This window comes from Leptonotus elevatus, chromosome 2, assembly GCF_054856555.1.
Source record: "Leptonotus elevatus isolate MCC_2025b chromosome 2, RoL_Lele_1.0, whole genome shotgun sequence".
Lineage (NCBI taxonomy): Eukaryota > Metazoa > Chordata > Actinopteri > Syngnathiformes > Syngnathidae > Leptonotus > Leptonotus elevatus.
The window spans coordinates 25,748,849-25,769,655 of record NC_141240.1 but is presented as its reverse complement, the minus strand read 5'-3'; the positions used below and the strand labels follow the sequence as shown (position 1 = coordinate 25,769,655).

The 20,807-nt window shown below is 37.3% G+C and overlaps 2 protein-coding genes across 2 annotated transcripts in view; one reads left to right on the top strand and one right to left on the bottom strand.

Moving 5' to 3' along the window:
- mtor (mechanistic target of rapamycin kinase) overlaps positions 1-20,807 on the bottom strand; it is an 85,173-nt gene that overhangs the window by 41,502 nt on the left and 22,864 nt on the right. Inside the window, exons 22-28 of the mRNA XM_086067932.1 lie at positions 18,775-18,887; positions 18,140-18,302; positions 17,602-17,694; positions 17,090-17,236; positions 15,121-15,263; positions 13,988-14,150; positions 13,092-13,237 (exon numbers count right to left, since the gene is read on the bottom strand). Coding sequence (XP_085924058.1) covers positions 13,092-13,237; positions 13,988-14,150; positions 15,121-15,263; positions 17,090-17,236; positions 17,602-17,694; positions 18,140-18,302; positions 18,775-18,887 — 968 coding nt within the window. The remainder of the gene's footprint in view (positions 1-13,091; positions 13,238-13,987; positions 14,151-15,120; positions 15,264-17,089; positions 17,237-17,601; positions 17,695-18,139; positions 18,303-18,774; positions 18,888-20,807) is intronic.
- angptl7 (angiopoietin-like 7) lies at positions 7,405-9,831 on the top strand. The gene is made up of 5 exons (XM_086069023.1): positions 7,405-7,860; positions 8,428-8,528; positions 8,638-8,832; positions 8,968-9,163; positions 9,286-9,831. Exons 1-5 carry the CDS (start codon positions 7,506-7,508, stop codon positions 9,453-9,455), a joined length of 1,017 nt encoding a protein of 338 aa, XP_085925149.1. The 5' UTR covers positions 7,405-7,505; the 3' UTR covers positions 9,456-9,831.

Genomic DNA, 20,807 nt, shown 5'->3' with positions numbered 1-20,807 from the left:
ACATTCACAGGTGACTAAGAACCTTGAGCAAATATATTGGCAATGCTATGTAAATTGGATTTTGTGTAAATAAACAGAATGACTGACATTTGCCACACTTCGCATAAATGTGCTATCTTTCACTGCAGATCCTGTTTAAACACCCCTGAACTCAACATCTGGAAACACTCCTGTGAAGGGCAGCTGTACTGTACTTCCTTAATGGCAAAACCCATAAGGGGCCAGCCAATATGTCTGTAAAATAAGGCATGTAATAAATGCTGGTATGCAGTGGAGTTCCTGAGGACAGTCAATGAGAGATACCTGAGCATATTTGTCAGGAATTACTTTTGACACAGAGTTGAGGTCCAAGGGTGATGAAATGCTCAGCAAATGAATGCATAACAGGTACAATTAATATGCACACCAGGAATTGACTTGAATAAAAACCAAATGTAACCACTATAAGCAATGTAAAAACTAGACGCTGAACTCTGAAATGATCATCATTCACTAGCATAGTTAACATGAGAAAACCAAGGAGAACGTCATAAAGCTAGTTTTAACACCAGCTTCACAAATTTGATTAAAATATATGATATATTACTATTAATAACATTGCATTAAGAAGTCACACAACAGCTGAGCAAACTAAATTTGAATCAGCACCAAATCGTAAAACATCATGGAAGGTTATAGGAACCTAAAGTTTTGTTTTGTTGTAATAGAAATTACAAAATAAAAAGGTTTTGTAAAACCTTGTTTTATACAGTTCACGTTGACCATTCCCGGAATGATATTGGCACAAAAAATGCTCAATTAAATATATTGATGCTTTTTAAGAAAAATGGAAAATAATGAAAATAATAATAATAATAATACAACTTAGATCTATGCGGCATACAACGACTGAATCGAAAAAAACAGGATGACAGACTTCCTGTGTGTGCACAGATAACTATAATTGCAGGCTGATCACATGATTGTTTGAACCTGAACTTGCAATAATATTGTTTCTTTATCGCTGGTGTATTATTTATACATATGATATGATGTGATATGATATGATATGATATGATGTGACATGAAGATATTTTGTGTAAAATAAAAAATATATTGTAGACATGTAATATTTCTACAAAACAGATGGACATCCATGCCGTGAAACACAGAAGCAGCTAAGGTATGCTAAAGTTGCCCAGATGTGGTTTTTATCAGAGGAGACAACTGTGAATAAGAGTCTTCTCTCCTATAGACCCTGGAGATTTAATTGTCCCACAGCTAAAACCATCTGGCAACCAGCTTCCAGAACACATGCAGTCTAAACACATCCATATGACAAGGCTCAAACATCATGTTCTCCATCTTAACTATTGGCAAGGACGAACTTTCAAGACTAGTGTCAAGAATCTCTCTTGTTCAAATGTGAGGCCTTGGGAGGTGACAGCCAAATGTTGAAACTTTGCCGAGTCTAAATTGAAAATAACTAACTATTAGCAAAAAAAATTTTTTTTAAGTGCTGTGTATGTAAAGTCAAATTACTCAGACATTGAATTTCTTCAGGGTTATTGGCACGTGAGTCCTCCACTAAAACAAATGACAAAAACTGATTCCAATTGCAAAGAGGAATGGCCAGGCAATTGACTTTTGAATGTAAACAAAACACAGAAACCGAATAAATTACATTCAAAAAGAAAAATTTCTGATTATATAGAAATATATTGGCCCTAAATTGGTTTTCACCTATTGAACAAACAGAATTGTTTTTCAGATTGAATGAATCATAATTTTTAATGGCCTTCTGATTAGAAAAACACTTTTGCTCCTTTATTGTTCTTCAACTATCCAGCTATTCATAATCTGAACCGTTTATCTTCACAATCAAGAGGAAAGAATGATTGTGCAGTACACTGCAGAGTCTTCATCAGGGCTAATCAAAATATATCTTGGCTTTGCACAATTACTGCAAGAACAGTAATTCTAAACAAACAAACGTTAGACTGTGACTAAAATATATAAATTAAACCTTTAACATATTTGTTTCAAAGACTCCTGATCAAACTTGACTAAAAATGGAAGAATGTAGGCCTGCGACAACTACCTAATCTAATAATTGTAATCCAGTAATGTCTGAATAAAAACACAATTTTGAATGAAAACCAATAATGATTTAGAGAAAATAGGACCATTATATATGCAATGATGCAAATAGTAGAGGACACTGCAAATGAAAATAATGAATATTCTATTGGCTTGTACTGTATAATCGATAAGAAGGAAGTGTTTGATACAATAGATTACAATTACTTGAGAAATTGGAGACATACGGAATAAGGGGTGTTGCTTATTCTTGGGGTCTAAAGCTATTTGGAGAATAGAAATGTGAAATGTGTAAAAATGAATAATACTGTGTCAGAGTTTCAGGTTACCCGTGGAGTGCCATAAGGGACCATGATTGGTTCAAAACTACAGTATTTCTGTTTTACATTTATGAAATTTGCATTGTTTTTTTTAATATGCCACTTTTGATGATCTGATGACACAAATTAGTTTTGTTCTCCAGTTGTAGCTTGGTGTACTGGTAAATGATCTCTTAAAATGTTAATTGTGCAGTTCAAACAGTAATATTTTAGTTTTTTTTCTACATCATGCATGCTCCGCCAATACCCAGATGAGTACCAATACAAAGAGCCATGACTTTTATTCCGACTATCATTTTGTATTGGCCTTACATTGTAGAGTGTTTGGGGCAAACAATCTATAGTTTCTTGGGGCTGGGGAGAGGTGGAGTGGTGGAGGGTGACATCATGCTTGTCCCCATGGACATTAGTATTAGCATATGACACAAATGGAATGGAAACTGGAACAACCAGAGGCTGGCTTCGAGCACAGCCGAAACTCCTTCTTAGACTCCAAGAAAACTGAAACAACGAAGAGTTCATTCTAGTGCACGTAGTTGCACGTGCACTAAGCACGAGCTTGGCATAAAGGCTGCAGTTACGCTTTAGGCCAGAGGTGGCAGTCGCATGAAAAAATGCCAAAACTCCACAAAGCACCATTAATATCAAGTTTTATGGTCTTTGGGAATCAGACAAAAGGGGGTTACACTATAAATTTGTAAAGTTAGTATTGAAAGAGTTTTTGAAACAACATTTCTTGGAGTTATCCCAGTGTAGAGGGGCTCTACTAAAAAAACAACATTAAAGGCAATAATTGTCACTTTGGAAAAATGAGCAATAATTCAAAGACCTCTTTTGCTTATACTAAGCCATTATTTTTAAATCTAATGTTATGAAGTTATAAAAAAAAACACATAATACTAAAATAATGCACGTAATGTTCAAAGCAACAATCGCTTCCTTCATTAAAAAAAAGAAGTTCCTTTTAATTCAGGAGTCACAATCCAATTGAAGAGGTGTTGTACAAAAAGCTGTTAAAGGATTTAAAAGGAGATGTGTTTGTGTTATTGGAATTAAATGTTGGAATGATGCAAGTATAAATTTGAAAAATTTAGATTCACTCAACTTGTAGCTTAAGCAAATATGTTTGTAAGAAAAAAAGGGAAAACAAAACATTAAAAAAAAATGGCCAGGATCAATTGAGCTTTTGCTTCTGCCTGTGCGAGTTCCATTAGCAGTCAATATATGACTGCTAATTGTTACAGTGTGTGTATTGTGGAATATATGGTGGCTGAATAAAAATCTACCACTACTATATCCATAATAAATAAATGAGGCCAGCCAAATGCATATCTAAACATAAGGGTGCAGGTAATGCACAGTTCAGAAATTAATACGGGTCCGTCAAATGTACAGGTATTCACAAGTATTCACATAAGAATAGAGTAAATATTTTCCAATCTGCGATTGCCGGGCGACCAGTTGAGGGTGTACCCCACATCTTGCCCAAAGACAGCAGTGATTGGCTCTAGCAAACCTGTGAGTCCACGACCCTTGTGAGGATAAATGGTTCAGAGAATTTATGGATGAATATTTTTACATGTGGATCAGGGATTAGCAACTTTGATGTCGATAAGGTGGGTCCACATGTGGTTCATCCATTCGCAAACCCAGACTATGAAGATCTGTCTACCAACTCCATACTAGAGTTATGTACTTTTTTTTTTTTTTCACAAGAAGCAAAAATATATACAGGAGAAAATGATAGATAGCTGGTTGAAAGATGCATGTAGGTAAAGCCCATTACCTCAACACTCACAATCTGTTCTGGAATAAAAGGTGGAAAGCTCTGACACCGTAAAACTATCCAGAATGTTCTTTTACCAGTGATAACATTAGTTCTTTCTAACAATGAACAGAAAGCAGGCAACAGTTTGTGGTTTTATTTTGTTGCCTCAAGCATGTTGGGCTTACAGCTGGAGAAACTATTGAAACACAATCACCAACTGGGAGACTAGAGCAGAACGTGTTTCCTGGGCTTGTCACCTTCAGGTTAAGAGGCCGGCAGAACAAAGTGTCTCTGGTGCTCCCACCTCTAAAAAACTGGAAGTGACCTCATTGGAATGCTGTTTTTACTGTGTGAAAAAAATAAGTCTGGACTTGGTTGCATCTTAACAATATTGTCAGTAAAGCAGAAATATTCCTTATTTGTTCAACGTATAAAATTAGGTGATACACAAATTGTATACAAATTGTTTAAGGAAACATGTTAATATAATAAACAAAATAACATTGTGGGTTTTTCATCCAGTTGTCATTACATTTCTCTTGAAGCCATACCACATTGAAAATGTCCTCATTCATATCAGTGAGAATACTTTTGAGAATTATGGATAATGCTCTATTCGGTCAGGATGTTTATCTGAGCTACTGGTTTGGAGGGTGGCAAACTGCTAGCTGATGGAGTGGCTTGCATTTGCTGTATAACAGATACCACCTGGCAGCCATCACCAGCTTAAGCTACCAGGACACTTGAAAGTCTGCCAAGGCATGAAGTCAGCAACTCAGAGCTGCACAATACACCCAGTGTATTGATACAGACTACCACCTGATGGAAAATAGTAAAATTGTATCTTAGTATAGTTGATTTAAGCCAAAGTCAAAAGGTTAAACTGCATAGCAGATCTTCTATTGTATTTTTTTATATATATATACAGCCCAATGCAAATCAACAGTAATTTATTTCATATTGACTTCATAATAGGGTGTTCTGATTAACGTTTTATGCTGGAAATTTCAATGCAATCATCCATGAATGAAATTGGCCGATTCCATGCGCAAGGAACGCACTTTTTTATTTTAGAGCTGCTTGTTCACTAACAATTATTTTGAAAATTGACTAATCTGGTAATATATATTTTTTTAAATAAGTGTAGTATTACATTTAAGAAAAACATTCTATCCAAATTTCCATCAATTTAATATGCATTAACAGTTCATTATTTCAAACGGACAGTGCAGAAAATGCCTAAACATATAAAGATTTAGTTGCTTGTTTGGTCTGTAAGTGCAGTGTTAAAAGCCTGGTCTTGGTTGGCTGCAAGCTGTAAAGCTAATCAGCGATGAAAGGCATTGAATGGCATATGCCGATCACATACTTTTCCATAGAAATTGTCCAATCACAATTGGTTGCCATCAATCAGCGCACCACTACTTCATAAAATCAAAAGGTTTTTAACTCTGCTTAGTTTCAATCAAACTCTTGCTGTATTATCAACCAATAAAAAGTGTGGTATCTTGGCAGCAAAAGTTAAGCAAACCGAGGTTGATGGAGAAAATACTATAGTAACAACATTGTTGGATTGGCGCTTGAAATTAAATTACCGTACTATCAATTTTCATATCTACTGGCAATTTTAAGGAAAGAGAAGCGCAATCTCCAAACTTACATTTAATGAAAACCATATTGCTAAAATATTATGTTTAGCTTTGATATCTATCCAATATTGATACAACTTAGCCCATACCGCGTCACAGGGTGCTGGAACCAAGCCTAGCTGATATTTCACAAGAGGTGGGGTATGTTGAAACATATGGTGTTGTTATAGCGCTTTATAAATGCAGTCCATTTACCATTAAAAAAAATCCCTGAAAATGCATTACGGGGAAGGATTGGCAGGACAGGTAGAAAAGGGTTACAGTTAACGAATGTTATGTAATTCAAAATTTTGAGAGAGAAAAAAATGCTGTTCTTTTTCTTTTTTTCCCCTCTTCATGTAATTGAACCCATGAGTGTTCTGCTGAAAGCTTAGCCCCAGTGGTCACTGCTTAATACCAAAACAACTTTCAGGATACATAGTGACAGAAAAGTCTCCAGTGAGCATTTTGTAGTTACAGCGTTATGTCAGCCACCATATTAAAGTAAATGCAATTAGCTTGACAGGTGGTTCAAAGTGACTACACAAAGGACAGAAAAATCTGGGAAAGACACAGTAGGTAGGTTGTTTGGTGAGTTTGTAGTGTCTGATGAGACAAGTTAGAGGGTAACTGTGTTTAAGTGTGCTGTTTCCAAGGGGGGGGGGGGGGGGGAGTGTGCTTGTAAACATACAAAAACAACATCCAGCTGTTTTTTCCTGTGCTTGCACTGAATGACAGAGTCCAGGGCAAGTAAAGAGGAAAGTGATGCATGCCGCTGGGATGCGTTAGGCAAATGAGGAAATGGAGGAAGGCAAATGAATCCCATTTTTCCATAAAGAGAGGCTGACACACATCAGTGACTTAAAGTTATAGGATTCACACGAAAGTCAATGACCATCTATTAACACTTCACCAACTCCCTGTAATTACTTTGAACGGAGACAAAGTTAAATGACAAAAACTATTTCACATAAATGTGAGTAATAATTTAAAATGGCAGATTTGCGCAAAAAAAACAAACTTGATCTGATATATTGTACCATGTCAAAGTAAATGCATCTGAATTACCTTTTATTAAAATTGGGTATTTAAATTGGACATTTCAAAAACCATGTTATGTTTTCAATTCTGTCTCGATTATTATAGGATATCAAATTGCAGTTCTATGCTAAAATATATAATATACATATAACATTACCACATGTCTAAACACTTTTTGGGTTAGGGGATAAGTGTTTACTATATTTCACAAAATTAAAGAAAAATCACAATTTGTTGTTAATGCACAATGAGCTTGGTCCTATAATTAAGCTTGGTCCTATAATTAAAATTATTATTATTATTGACAATAATAATAATAATAATAATTCAGAGATAAATAAATACATTTTTAAAAAGACTACGTTCCAGGAGACAAAGTCCAAACAGAATGTGAATCCAGCTTCTGTGGAATAAGTGAAAGTAAATTGGAAGGAAAGGTAGAGGGGCAGGGATGAAAAATGACTTACACCCAGAGGGCTGAGCATTGGGAGAAAAGGGGAGGAACCAGATCCACATGCAATTACTTAAGATGCCCCGTGAGAGGAGGTCTTCATTGAAGAAACACGAGAGAGCCGCCGTTCAAATAGGAGCTACTGAGCAACCGCAACTAGATTGTTTGAGCTCTAAAGGCAATCAGCAACCAGAGTATAAATCTAGACCATTTTCAAGATGTCAAAAGTCAATCTCAGTGTTGTGGTAGTCACCGTTCTTCTGGTAGCAGGGGCATGGGCCCAGACTCCCAGGAAGACACTGAAACCATCAAAGCCAACCAAAGCCCAGTGCTGCGACGAGGTGCGTTCTCTCAAGGTTCAAGTGGCCAATTTGACCAGTCTCCTGGGGGAGCTGAGTCGTAAGCAGGAGGCAGACTTGATGAATGTCGTGAGGCAAATCATGGACCTGGACAAGCAGAACCGGCAGCAGGAAGACAGGGTCACCGAGGCCGAGAGCAAGTACTCTGAAATTAACAACCGCGTGGAGATCATGCAGCTTCAGTCCCTGCAGTCTGCTCCTCAGACATCATCAGGTGAGTATCCATAGTTTTATAGTGGTGTTAACAGTACCCCAATTAGTAGTACTTTAGTATGCAAGTATTTTTTAATATTTGTATTAGAATCTCTTTGTATCTGTACTATTTCAAACCACCACCAGTTACCCATCATCAGCGGTTACCCATGTGAACATTCCTGGGGGAATGAATAATTAGTCTTGTTTGTATTTGGCCCAAAATTATTTTATTAAAAACTGTAAATCTGATCTGCAGAAGTGTCAATCTGACCGTCTGTCAAAGCTATATCATTTCAGGATTAAAACAACACTAATCAGTGCTGCCTGCCACAGTGAGGTAAACCAGCCATGACGTCATTTATTATATCAGTAACTTGACTGTGCAGTCTCACAGGGTCACATCTGTGTCACTAGGAAAGGGAATACTGAGACCTTTGGAGAACTTGAGCAAATCAGACAGGAGCATAGAGCAGGAAGGGATTTGGATTGGGCTAGAGTTTAGATTAAAAAAAAATTGCACCAGTCCAAATCAGGACATTAAATCATTTAAAGACTTTCAAATGACTGACAATGTTCTTTTATCCAGATGCCATATATGACTGCGCATCACTCTACACCAAGAACTATAAAATCTCTGGCGAGTACAAACTTCCAAAAGACGAGTTCCTGAGAACACCTGAGATCAGTGTGAGTAATCCTGAAGCCTTCTGTATTTTGTGTTATTGTGATAACTTTACTAAAGCATGATAAATGTTTGGCTTTTAACTCTGGTAAAACATTTTGAAAATCCTTTCAGGTGTTCTGTGATATGAAGACGAACGGAGGCGGCTGGACTCTGATCCAGAGGCGCAAAGTTGGTCTGACATCATTTAACCGTGACTGGAAGCAGTACAAAAGCGGATTTGGATCCATCCGTGGAGACTTCTGGCTTGGCAATGATCATATATTCCGTCTAACAAGGCAGCCCAGTGTGCTCAGGATTGAGATGGAGGTAAGTGTTGGCAAACTTGGCAAAGACAAGTCTAGACACGAAAAAAAAAAGGGCATAAACCATGCATAAAACATTTTTATAAGCAATAGTATGAGTGCACAAAAATGACTGCTTCTATTACACATTTAATATCAGGACTGGGAAGGAGAAACCCGTTATGCTGAGTATGGGTTTTTCACTGTGGCCAACGAGCTCAACAGCTACAAGCTTTTCCTTGCCCACTACCGAGGGAATGCTGGCGATTCCTTGCGCTACCATAACAACACCAACTTCAGCACCCTCAACAAAGACAATGACAAGTGTGTAGATGACTGTGCTTCATTACGCAAAGGTAATTCATGACACCAACTCCTTCCCAAAAACAGAACAATGAAAGTTTTAAAGGAGATTGTCAAATAACTTTAATGTGAATGTTCAAATAAATTGTCTCAACTCAATCTCATCTCTTTGTAGGTGGTTACTGGTACAACTGCTGCACTGACTCAAACTTGAATGGAGTTTTTTACCGATATGGTGAGCACATGAAGAGCACAGATGGGATCACTTGGTACGGATGGCATGGCCCCAACTATTCCCTCAAAAAGGTGGAGATGAAGGTCCGGCCAGTAGGTTTCCAGCCATAAGTTCTACAGCTGTACATCCTGGATCAAGATCACACGAGATCTCATTTATACACGATCAACCAAATGATGGCTTCCCCTCAGCTGTCAAAGGAAGTCAATTTGTCTGTAATTGTTCTGATTAGGTTCAAGTCAGTTGAATGTTTTGTTGGTACTGGGTGTGATTGTAAACTGTAGTTGTGTCTGGTGTATTTATCAGTAAAGTATATTTTCTAAAATCTTAAATACATGCTCTTTTACCACTGTACCACATGGGTGGCTGGATTATGACTCATTTATAGTAATTGCAAAATCAAGAAAGGGTTTTTCCCCCACTTGATCAGTTCCATTCTATGTTGGATAAAAGTTGGATTAAATCTATTTCATGTGTGAAACCCAATTTCAATGTATGTCTTTATTTGCTGGAATGGGACTAAATATATTTTAATTATGCTGCATTTTATTTTAAAACTAACTATTGATGTCTGAAATTTCTCATTTGTGAAATGTGTACAGAGCTGCAAGTATGCCGTTTTTATGTGACAGAAAATAAACATATTTTTAAAATAAATTACATGCCTAACGTGCCTCTGACGTTTAACTATACTACTGTGGCTACATAATTTTGAAACGTGACTAACTCAATGAATACCACAGTATTATCACCATTTGCTTTGAGTGACTGACTGACCTCTGGCTCTGACCTGTGGTCACCTCCTGACATAAGGTCCTAAGGTTGCTACCACTGGAATGAAGACCACACACAAAATACTTTATTCTGCCATCAACAAACATGCTTAGCTAGCTCCGTGGCCTTGACAACTATTAAATTTGGCTATGTGTTGATCAATAAATGTGTTAAACATTTTTACACAAAAAAAAAAGAAGAAAACTTTGAAAGAAGCTCCTGCCTCTAGGAACTCTGTGGTAGGTTTAGACAGATTATTTTCCTTTTACAAGGTGCCACATTAAATTACGATAAACATCTAATTAAGGCTGTAATGGTATCGCTTCCCTTTTGGAAGAAATTAACACTGGAATAAAGTCAACCAAAAGACCTTTGGAATGTGGCGGAAGACTCACTAATCCAAGTCTAAGTAAAAACTGGTGGAACCAACTGCAAAAAACTGTGGAAAATATTAATACTTTGGACTGTGCCGAGTCACATGAACTTTTAATGGGCTTGACTAAGACAAATCAAAAATGTATTCCCATTGTATATGAGCTGCATTCTGAGAGTGCCCGTCATTTATCAACCTGCTTTCTGTTGGACAAAAATGACATTGCAATAGAAGCCAAAAGGCAAACGTCCTTATCCCGAAAACATGCAAAATGCAAGATTTGCATATATCTGTACAGGAGACCAGACAGGGTCTAAAAATGTTGCCGATGGGCCGCTGCTGCTACAAAGCGGAAACAGCATTGTGATTAACTGAGTGTTTTTGGCTTGCGATACTAAAAGCTTGGTGATAATAGTTTTTGTTTTTCTTAGCATTTTAAAATGTTGGCAGAGATGTGCCAAGACCTTTAGCATTCTCACTTAGATTCCGCATGCTTCTTAGCTCAATCTTGGCTTACAAGTGAAACAACTATAGCTTATGTACTGTAGAGGCTCTAAGGTTGAACACAGTCTGTTGACTAACGCTGGCCAACCACCACTTTGTTCAAATTTTCCCAAGGAAATAATATAACGTGGCACACTATAGCATTTTAAAACCTTTTTTAAAAGCCATATTTGCATAAAAAACAATCAGTCATATATATTACAAACGTACACATATTGTACAGTAGACTTTATGAACTACACACCCATAACTGCAAGAGACACTGACGATTGCTGGATGGTTGTCCACATTAACACTAAACAGAGCTGAATTTGTGGTATACATTCAGATGTTTTATTATCAGTGATGTGGACTAGCAAAATTATACTAGAAAGACAAATGTAATGCTTTCCATGTTACGGTACAGCTGCACACAAAGATTACATCTTCGTGTGATCACTGGCAACTCACATTTGCAGGCAATGGCCCATTGGGAGTATTTTGCAGTATATTATGCCATATAAGCTGTTTTCTACAAATATGTTGAACTCATTTAGCATCATGTGAGGCACTGTATTTAGCTGCACTACCACGAAGAAATGTTTCTGTATTTTGGCTATTCCCTTATAAATAAAAATAAAAAAAGTACATTAAAAGGGTAGACTGGATGGTTATTATGACATTTTCATTATGAATTGTAGCCATGTAAAAAGTCAGATCACCCTAAAGGTAATTGAAAATTCCATTTCCATTGTACCCCCAAGCATTTATTATTAACATGTGGTCCGGATTCTGAAGCCCATTGCCCCATATATTACTGCCAACCTTGATCATTATAATGGTGATGGAACACGCTCAATGAACAGCATACCTCTGCAGTTGAGGATAAGGGTAAAAAGATATTCTGAAATTGGCCATAGCAAATAGGCCTACAAATGGTCATGAAAACATGACCCTTTATAAGATTCAAACGGCAGCAATCTAACTGCAGCAACAATTAAATACAATGACAGACGTTTTTCATCTTGATTATTGTAAATAAAATGATGTTAAAATTTGACCATGGGGATCCACGTGTCAGAATAAAAATTCTTACAGTAATCAGAAAGCCATTAACACACACCATGACTAATCACTTACTCAAACGCCAGCATGTTGCCTTCAATATTATCAGAATGGCAATCAGATGCCATGTGAAGACCCTTCTTTTTTTTTCTTCAAATACAGTCACGACTCATTAGAGCCAGGTTTACGTAGTGCTTTTTGCACACGATTTTTTTTTTTATGAGAAATTCTGGAGAGGTGAGAACCATATGGGGATATTGAAAACACAGAGTGCCTGCTCCCATCATTCATCATCATCAAGGCTCCCTAGAAATTGAAAACAGGCCCCCGTGAAACACAACTCCAGACACTCATAGATGAAAAAGGGGCAAATGTCCAATTAGATGCCTGGAAAACTGCTTTCTGCACGCCATTCCAAAAACAGAGAAATAATGCAAACACAAAGGGGTTGGAAACATGATGAATTATATCAAAAGGTTGTGGGACTAATGACATGTGTATTGTAATTTCATTTTCCGTTTGTTTTTTGTGTGGAAATTAACAGTTGGCTTGTATCACAGTCATCTGTCCAACTTGATTTTTGTGACAATAGCTGCGCTTAACTACCAGGAACAATTAATAGAGACGTGAAATTGGCCTATAGAGACAGTTGTAATCTTTAAGTTAAATTGACTCAATGTTAATAAAGCAATTTACCTAATGCTACTTTAAACTGACATACAATCACAATATTTTACAATCACGAATATGCCATTAAAAAGACAAATTCTGTAAAGCATAGAGTACAACCATTTCAAAATCAGACCTAGATTTAGAATTAGATTGATGTGTTTTGTTAATCATACAGAGGAAATTAAGGAAATTAAGATATTAGATCTTAGCAGTTCCGGTAATAAATCTTAAGTTTTAGCTTTGGCAGAAGTCTGTGCTGTCTGAGCTGTTATAATATGATATGTTTATATTAACCACTCCCTTAATTCACCTTAACTCAGTCAGCACGTCTCAGCATTCACATGAAATTTCAATTAGGAAACTAATTTCAACTTCCTACCTGATAAGAGACTCCAGGATGAGGGGCGAAGGACCTTTTTGAAACTCCAGCTCTTTATAATGCAAAGCTTTGGCGTAGGCGCGGCATTTTGCAGCTCTCTCACCAAGCAGCACAATGCCATTGTCATCTCTCAATGGCAGAGGGCCCTGGAAAGCAGAACAAATTATACCAAAACAAGCAACAAGTCCAACAAGGAAGGTGCTCTACAGCTCCTCAATCCTATACATTGACAAGCTAGTTCACCCAGGATAGCACAGTTTAACATAGCACACAGGCTAGCGAAGTTAGCGCAGAAGCGAGTGGCATTAGTCCTTCGTTATCACAGCATTGGTTAACTGTGTTTATATTTGCTAGACTGACTCTTTCTATATTGTATTGTTATGTGGATATGTTAATATTACATGTCTAAGAAGAAAATGCAGTTAAATGCAATCCCTAAGAAAGACTAATTTCCTTCATACACAATCCTAATGAAGTGACCCCTTGATAAATTAATTTTATTATTTTGGTGAAAAAATGTCAATAAATGTTTTACATGAAAAACGGGGGGTAAATGTAATGTAATTTATGTAAGAGCCATTTGCAATTTCAATTTCAATTTACAATTCATTATTTTCTTGTTTGCTTCAAACCCTTTATATTGGGTTGGGATAGTGGATCTTTTATTCTGTATATGCATTGAGAAATGTATTATGAGAAACAAAATAGCACATATTTTGCACATATGCATGCACTGTGTACATACCTACTTTATAATGTTGTCATACAATATTTAAGTTGCCCATCCCAGCTCTAGGAAATTGGAACATTTTCAGCGGACCATTTCAAATAGCACATCGATAATATCTGAGATTCCACCAAAAATATGCCTTGTTAGTTTACTGCTCAATGCCAACCTTATCGCTGTGCTCCATGAACTCTGCCAGGTTAAGTAGCGTCTGTGTGACCTCCGCAATGTCCTGTGAAGTGAGAGCTAACTCGATGCTGCGGATGAGCTCATCCTGCTGGTCTTCACTTAGCTCGGACCAACAGGATAGGAAAGCTGCATTGAAAAGATCCCTATGGACAGAGACACACAAATGTTAAAAACACATACACTTGGAGTTGTTGGGGAGGACACAGTCTTTCAACTACAGTAATTTCTCAACTACAAGGCGCACCTGACTATAAGCCGCGCTAGCTAAATTCGGGGAATACTCAATTTTGTTACAGATATAGGCCGCACCCGACTGTATGTCGCAGGTGTTTTAATGTTACCGCACCGGGTTCTCGCTACTTTCTTTTCCATAATGAGGGTGCAAATTGTCTCGCTCTCGTTCTGTCTCTCCTACTGTATTTGGGCTCACTTGGTTTCTTTTGCTCTGCTTGACGCTCTTGCGCTTCCTTTATAGTGCGCCCCATTGTGATCTGATGGATAAGCCGCACTTTTGTTTTAGCCGCAGGGTCTAATGCAAGTGGAAAAAAATAGCGGCTTGTAGTCCTGAAATTACTGCAGCTTACAAACACAATGATTAAACAAGTGCAATCTGCTTCAAATTTGCATGCTCACATCTGGAAACTACTAGTGTTTGCAACCAGTACAGAGATCCACAACAACACTCACTCTGTTACTTTTTATTTTTTTGCTATGCTCAGCTGTAGCTATTCGATTGTGTTTTCCCATCTTGTGGGACAAATAAAAAGGCCAATTTAAAGTTTTTTTTTACTTAAGTAACAGAGTTTTAACGGGTCAGATAAACTATATGGACAAAAGTCACATCCCTTAATGAACTATTATATTAATTATGTGTTAATTAAACTTCCCCCTTCAACCCTAATCTTAACTCTTCTGTTGGCCACAAAGTCATTTTGGACAGTTTATAACTTTGTGGGAACATTTTTTTCCCTGGATCAATGGCAAAAGACAAAGTTAAAGTCTTTGAGCAAACAGAAGATCAACACCATATTTTCTTCCATCTTCAATTCCTGTACGTATAATGGCCAGGTGTCTGAATACTTTAGTCTGTGTATGACTAATGTGGTGGTGTACCTGGCCAGTGGGATGTAGGTTTGAGCCAAAGACCAACACGATCGCAGTGCCGGGGAGGAAGACTCCTTCAGGAGGACGACACTTAAGCGTCTCAACCACTCCAGCCAGTCATCTTTGGAAACCTTTCTAGCGGCGCCCCAGGCCTGTGAGCAAGAGATCGTTTTCTAAGGGCTTTGGGAACTACGTGGGAGCAGTCTGTTGGATGATTGCCATGCACACTTACATTTCTGTCATCAAACATTATTTTAAAACCTTAACTCAGCAACTGCTTTCAGTGAAATTAGGTGTGGTATGAGTTGGTCAGTTTGTCAGAGAAATTATGCAAATACTACATAACTTATTTCCCACAAAACTTTGTAGAGGGAATAAGGTGTCACATTTATTGTCACTGTTTGAATCATTGGAACTGCCCACGGTATCACGGAACACATAGAGCCCCTCCTGGCCATTCCTAATGTTTTACATCATCCCCTACGAACCAAAGGGTAGCCAACTAACAAATGAACAGAATGACAAACAAACACCAGAAGCAAACTAGTGCTTCATACTATTTTAAAATCTTTGTTAAAATATCTGCATTCTGAGTACAGTTTATCACTATTAAAAATCTGATCTATGGAAGATAGTGGACATGCTTTCTCTAATTGTCAGCTATTTTAAGATGTGTCAGTACAAAAATATGTTTCTCTTGAGTACAGTACAGAATGTTTTATAAGTCTGTGTCACTTTACATCACCTTATATCTCAAAGACTGCTGAAGGTATGAAAACTCAACATATACTTCCCAAAAGATAGTATTAAGTTTTTGTAGCAAAAATTGGAACACAAAAAAATCCAAGAAATTAATGTTTTATTGAAGATAAAATCAAGTTAAAAAAAGTTTTATGTTTTTTAAACCTTTACAATATTATGTTTGATACACCCCCACTAGTTTTAAACAGCATTCCGATTTAAATAGCATTTGTGGAACATGAGTTAAGCAGAAAATCCACCCATTTTTATCCATCCATTTTGCCATTTGCGGTCGACTGAAAATGACCTCACAGTGCCCAAGGGCAATGACCAATCACGGCTCACCTGTTTTCTCGGTTTGGTCAAGCTGAGCCTTTCAGCACCGTGATAACATTTTGAGTCGACAGCATGTAGCAAAATGGCTGCCCAGTGAGATAGATAAAAACGGGTTGATTTCGCTACTTAATAATTCATATTCCACAAATGCAATATTCATCAGAATACCGTGTTTTGACAAGTGAGGCTGCATTGAACGTATTATTGTAAAGAAATTTTACTTGACTTGCCCCGTTTCACAAATGTTCAATATGCGAGTCCTTGGTTACATGGTATACATCAAAACGGTAATAAATGTTTTGAAAATTATATCTAAAATTTGCATTGAGCACGTGACCACAACTCATTCTTAGCAAACTAACACAAAACACCTCCTCCTTTGCAGTGAAGAGAATTATCAGTAAATAGCAATGAAATCTGTGCAAACCATGTTTTATGCGAAAAGTAAAAACATTGAATGTGACGTAAAAAAGATTTTTCACCTTTCAAGTTAACCGGTTCTATCTTGCTTACCATTGCCAGTTCTTAAGATATTGTATGAGTTTTGTAAAGTGGCATAGACTTAAAATACCCTGTATTATACTCTGCTAAGCTGTGACAGAGATATCTACAATTACGTTGCATTATTTCTCTATTTTCTTGGTAGAGGTCTGTGCTCTGCAGCATTGTTGCTCTTCTTTTACATATCAAGGCATTCAGTTACCCAGTGCACATCTGCACTCATTAGAATTACCCAACAGTCTTTAGTGTTTCCCCTCTTTAATTTGTCACTTTGTTCTTAAGCTCGCACCTCAAGTGAACTAAAATGCCTTGCACACAAGACTTAGGTTTGTTTGTTTACTTTAGCTAATCACAATGGAAACAAAGCCAAATACAGTTTTGTTATTATTTTCCTTCTGACCTTCTGAAGTGCTGTTGTGCTGACATGAAGTTTCTTCATTGGTCCTGCTTCCACTGGTCCACTGACCAATGTATCACCTTGGTTACCTCGTAGATGGCGGTGCTGAAAGATTAGAGGATTCTCTTCCTCCTCTGCCAGAGTATAGCCCTGTAGGACCACACACGAAAATAAATAAATAAATAAATAAATTAAAAAAAAAAGGCCACACGCAGTCACACAGGCTAACTGTTGAATCTAGCTGACCAAAAAAGAGATTTGTGAATTAACAAGTGCAAATCTACTCTGGGAAATAACAACTAATTATTTGCTTATGTTACATATGAATATAAAAGGCTTTGTTTGGTCTTGTTGAACTTTTTTTCTCGATAGTGTGGCACTGCGCTACGTTAAAGGGCTAACTGTTTATAGTTTAACTATTTAATCACTTCAATTCTGTTAAAATGTGTATTTTTTTATTACTTTAATAGAGTTTCCAGTATTTTTACTTCACACAACAGGAGACAGGGGCTCACCTTAACAATGCGACATATGAGAATGTCATAGCGCTGGTGGTTGATCCGGTGCTTCAGCATCACTTTATTTACCATGGGGATGAAGATCTGGTACTGCAGATGGGAGGATGGTGAATTAAGAGTAAATACAAGGGTTTTATGTGCGCTTAATTATATACTTAATTTTGTTTACCCGAAAATCCTTTTTCCTAAAAGCCAAATAAATGAGGATCAAACTACTTCAGGGGCTTTGATCAAAAGCTCCCTTTCACATGTTGCCAGACGTGGCTACACGAGGAATGCTAACGATAGTGTTGATGAATGAGGAGGGGTAAGGCCTGGGAGGAGACCAACTAAATGTGACCTTATCCTCGCTCATAAACAGAACCCCCCACTGACAAACAGACCATGACATAAGCAGTCTAACGGGAAGTAATAAAGAACAGGGGGTGTAGGGATAACTGAAATACCGTTCATATGCGGCCGGCAGAGGCAAGGAGGGAAGTGTTCTACTGAATAATAGCTCCATCTGGGAACCCCACAGAGAGCAAACAACTACCTTCTTGCCTAACTGGAACACGAGTGAGGACAGGGTGTCCATGGATGTAGAGCGCAATTCATGCGTACTGTCAAGTGTCCGGACGATGGGGTGGATAATGCGAGAAGCGTAGTCTGTGAAATCCAGGGATTCTGTCAGCCTGTCCAGAGTCTCCAATGAAACCCTGAGGCACAGAAAATAAAATTAAATGATAATACAGTAATAATAATAAACTTTAAAACTATAACAAAAACATTTTTTTAAAGAAGCATTTTTTATCATCCTCCCCCCCCAAAAAATTTCCCTAAATATTTCAATGGTTCCGTGCACCACTCTCAAGTTTTGTGAAAATAGTTCGGAATTTTCAATCATGCTCAGCCTGGATGCGTCCTACAACTTGCAGTCTTCATGTCAAAATGACTACATTTTTTTTTTTTTGCAAAATAACAATAATTCTTGTTATATAATAATTATTAGGATTAGTAATACACAACTCTAATCATTACTATTACTAGTCAAACTATTAATGTTACTGTTATTGGGTATCATAGACTAACATGTTCTTAGCAAGTAAAGATTAATGATTTAGTGAGGCTTGACTGAAATAACATTTTCAGGATAATACAACACTACATCCACAAATGTGTGGTACAGACTTGCGGGACTGCAGGGGCACATCAGACGCATCAAACAGCTTGACAATAGGAGGCAGCAACAGGTGGAGGTAGTCGTCGAGGTTGGCACCAAACAGCTGGATAGCATTTAGCAGCTGCAGATGAAAGCACACAACTCAGCACAAACATCTTAATAGGCGTCTTATGGCATCACCATTCACTTATTATAACAAGCTGACAAGAGACATGCAAGTTAATTAGAAATATGTTGCTGATTTACTGATTTCTATGGCTTGGTGGATTAGTGTGTCGTGTTGTATGCAAGTCGTGGGTGGGTGGGTGAGAAATCAGCTAATTCGATTCAACATAAAACCACCATTCAACCCCAAAAACTGGTTGACACAAAAAACTTGAAACTATTATTAAATTAATCATGTTAAAAGAGTGCACTGCTCTAAAAAGTGATTGGCCACTTCTGTGTTTACTGCACGGACATTTGTTGCAGACAGGCGCAATCAGTCAATGGTGTCATCCTTGCTATGGAATAATACACAAAAAGAAAAACCAAGTATTCGATGGAATAATTGATAGGATAATAAATTCCCCAAAAAGATTCATTTGTAACAGTCCTAAAGTGTTGATATGATACCTCCAGTCGCTAAAACATATGAGCATAATTCAGCGCCCCTTTTTAACGTGCACATGGAGCGACAGCAGGAAGCCGAGATGGAGGTGTGCAAGTGTGCATATGTATGCTGAGAAATGGCTATAGATAGAATGAACAGTTCCTTGGAATGATGGAAGTATGTTTTTCTTTTCCTCTCCTTTGGATTAGTAGTAACCGGAGTCCAACTTTTCTAAATTTTGCGCAACCCCCAATCCTCAAAAGCCAAATCCAAATCCAGACCCAGATCTGACTCATAGATGACCCAGTCTATAGACTGCTATTATCTAATACTAAAGCCTCAGAGACTAACCAGTAGCGGCGGCAAATGCACTGCATATGACTATTTAGCATATTGTCGCTGAAAAACACTAGATATCCATTTTTGTCTTTTTTTCTCACTACTTTTTTTATGCTTTTGGGATGAAACTGAACGCATACATCCCAGAATGTAAAAATGAGAAAAATGGACATAAGTGTTTTTCACATAGCAGCGATGATATGATAATGTAATTGCAGCCTTAATCCCGAACTATGATTTGGGATTTCAAGGAAAAAAAACACTAGAAGCACCTAAAACAGGAGTAAGTGATTGTTGCAGGTCTATATTGTGTAATTTGGCTACATGATTGAACACTACTGGTTAGCCTTGAGTGAACTCAATGGACTAACAGAAAACAGAGCTGTGATATGTCAACTACACTGAAACCTCCAAATTGTAATGCCACAAAGTTACAATTGGGAATTTGATGACATTTTTTGTTAAAACTATGCATCTAAATTCACACAAACATTGGGAGTTCACACCACCATCATGCATGATATTACAAGATAATTATCACAAGCAGCCTCAACAACGTGTATTAAGACAAGAAGAATGCATACCAGAAGTTACATGACGTAACCAGACTGCATACAGAGGGTTCAGACAGCAGCTGTGTTTTCACTTCATATCCAAGTTAGGTATAGTTTTATTGTTTTTGCATAATAATATATGTGGCTTACATATTTTTCCTCTTGTATAAAATGTGATGTTAACATTTGACTGTACATTAATAAAGGGCTTATGATGGTATCAGTTTGACCCAGGAACAAGTTATTGTATTTCAATCATAATCACTTTGAAATCCAAACACACCAGTAGGTCGACCAGCTTCTGCAAGCGAACTGTGCTCAACAGTAAAATCTGTCAATTTACTGCAATGCAGCATTAAAAGCAGCTTGAGTGTAGCTTCTTATCTAAACAAACGAGGCAGTTTTAAATTATTTCTTCACCCCATAACAAAAAGGTACACATTCTGATTATTCTAATTCTGCCATTTGTCCAACTTCATGGCTATACACTTTCAGCCTATGGTGATATTCAAAAAACTATTACAAACACATGTGAACTTGTTTCAAATTAAAACCT

Bases quoted from the DNA above. Each gene is read 5' to 3' on its own strand.
- angptl7 (XM_086069023.1), top strand. From the start codon at position 7,506: ATGTCAAAAGTCAATCTCAGTGTTGTGGTAGTCACCGTTCTTCTGGTA. The intron at 8,529-8,637 runs GTGAGTAATCCT...AAATCCTTTCAG, and splicing joins TGAGAACACCTGAGATCAGT to GTGTTCTGTGATATGAAGAC. The intron at 8,833-8,967 runs GTAAGTGTTGGC...ATTTAATATCAG, and splicing joins TGCTCAGGATTGAGATGGAG to GACTGGGAAGGAGAAACCCG.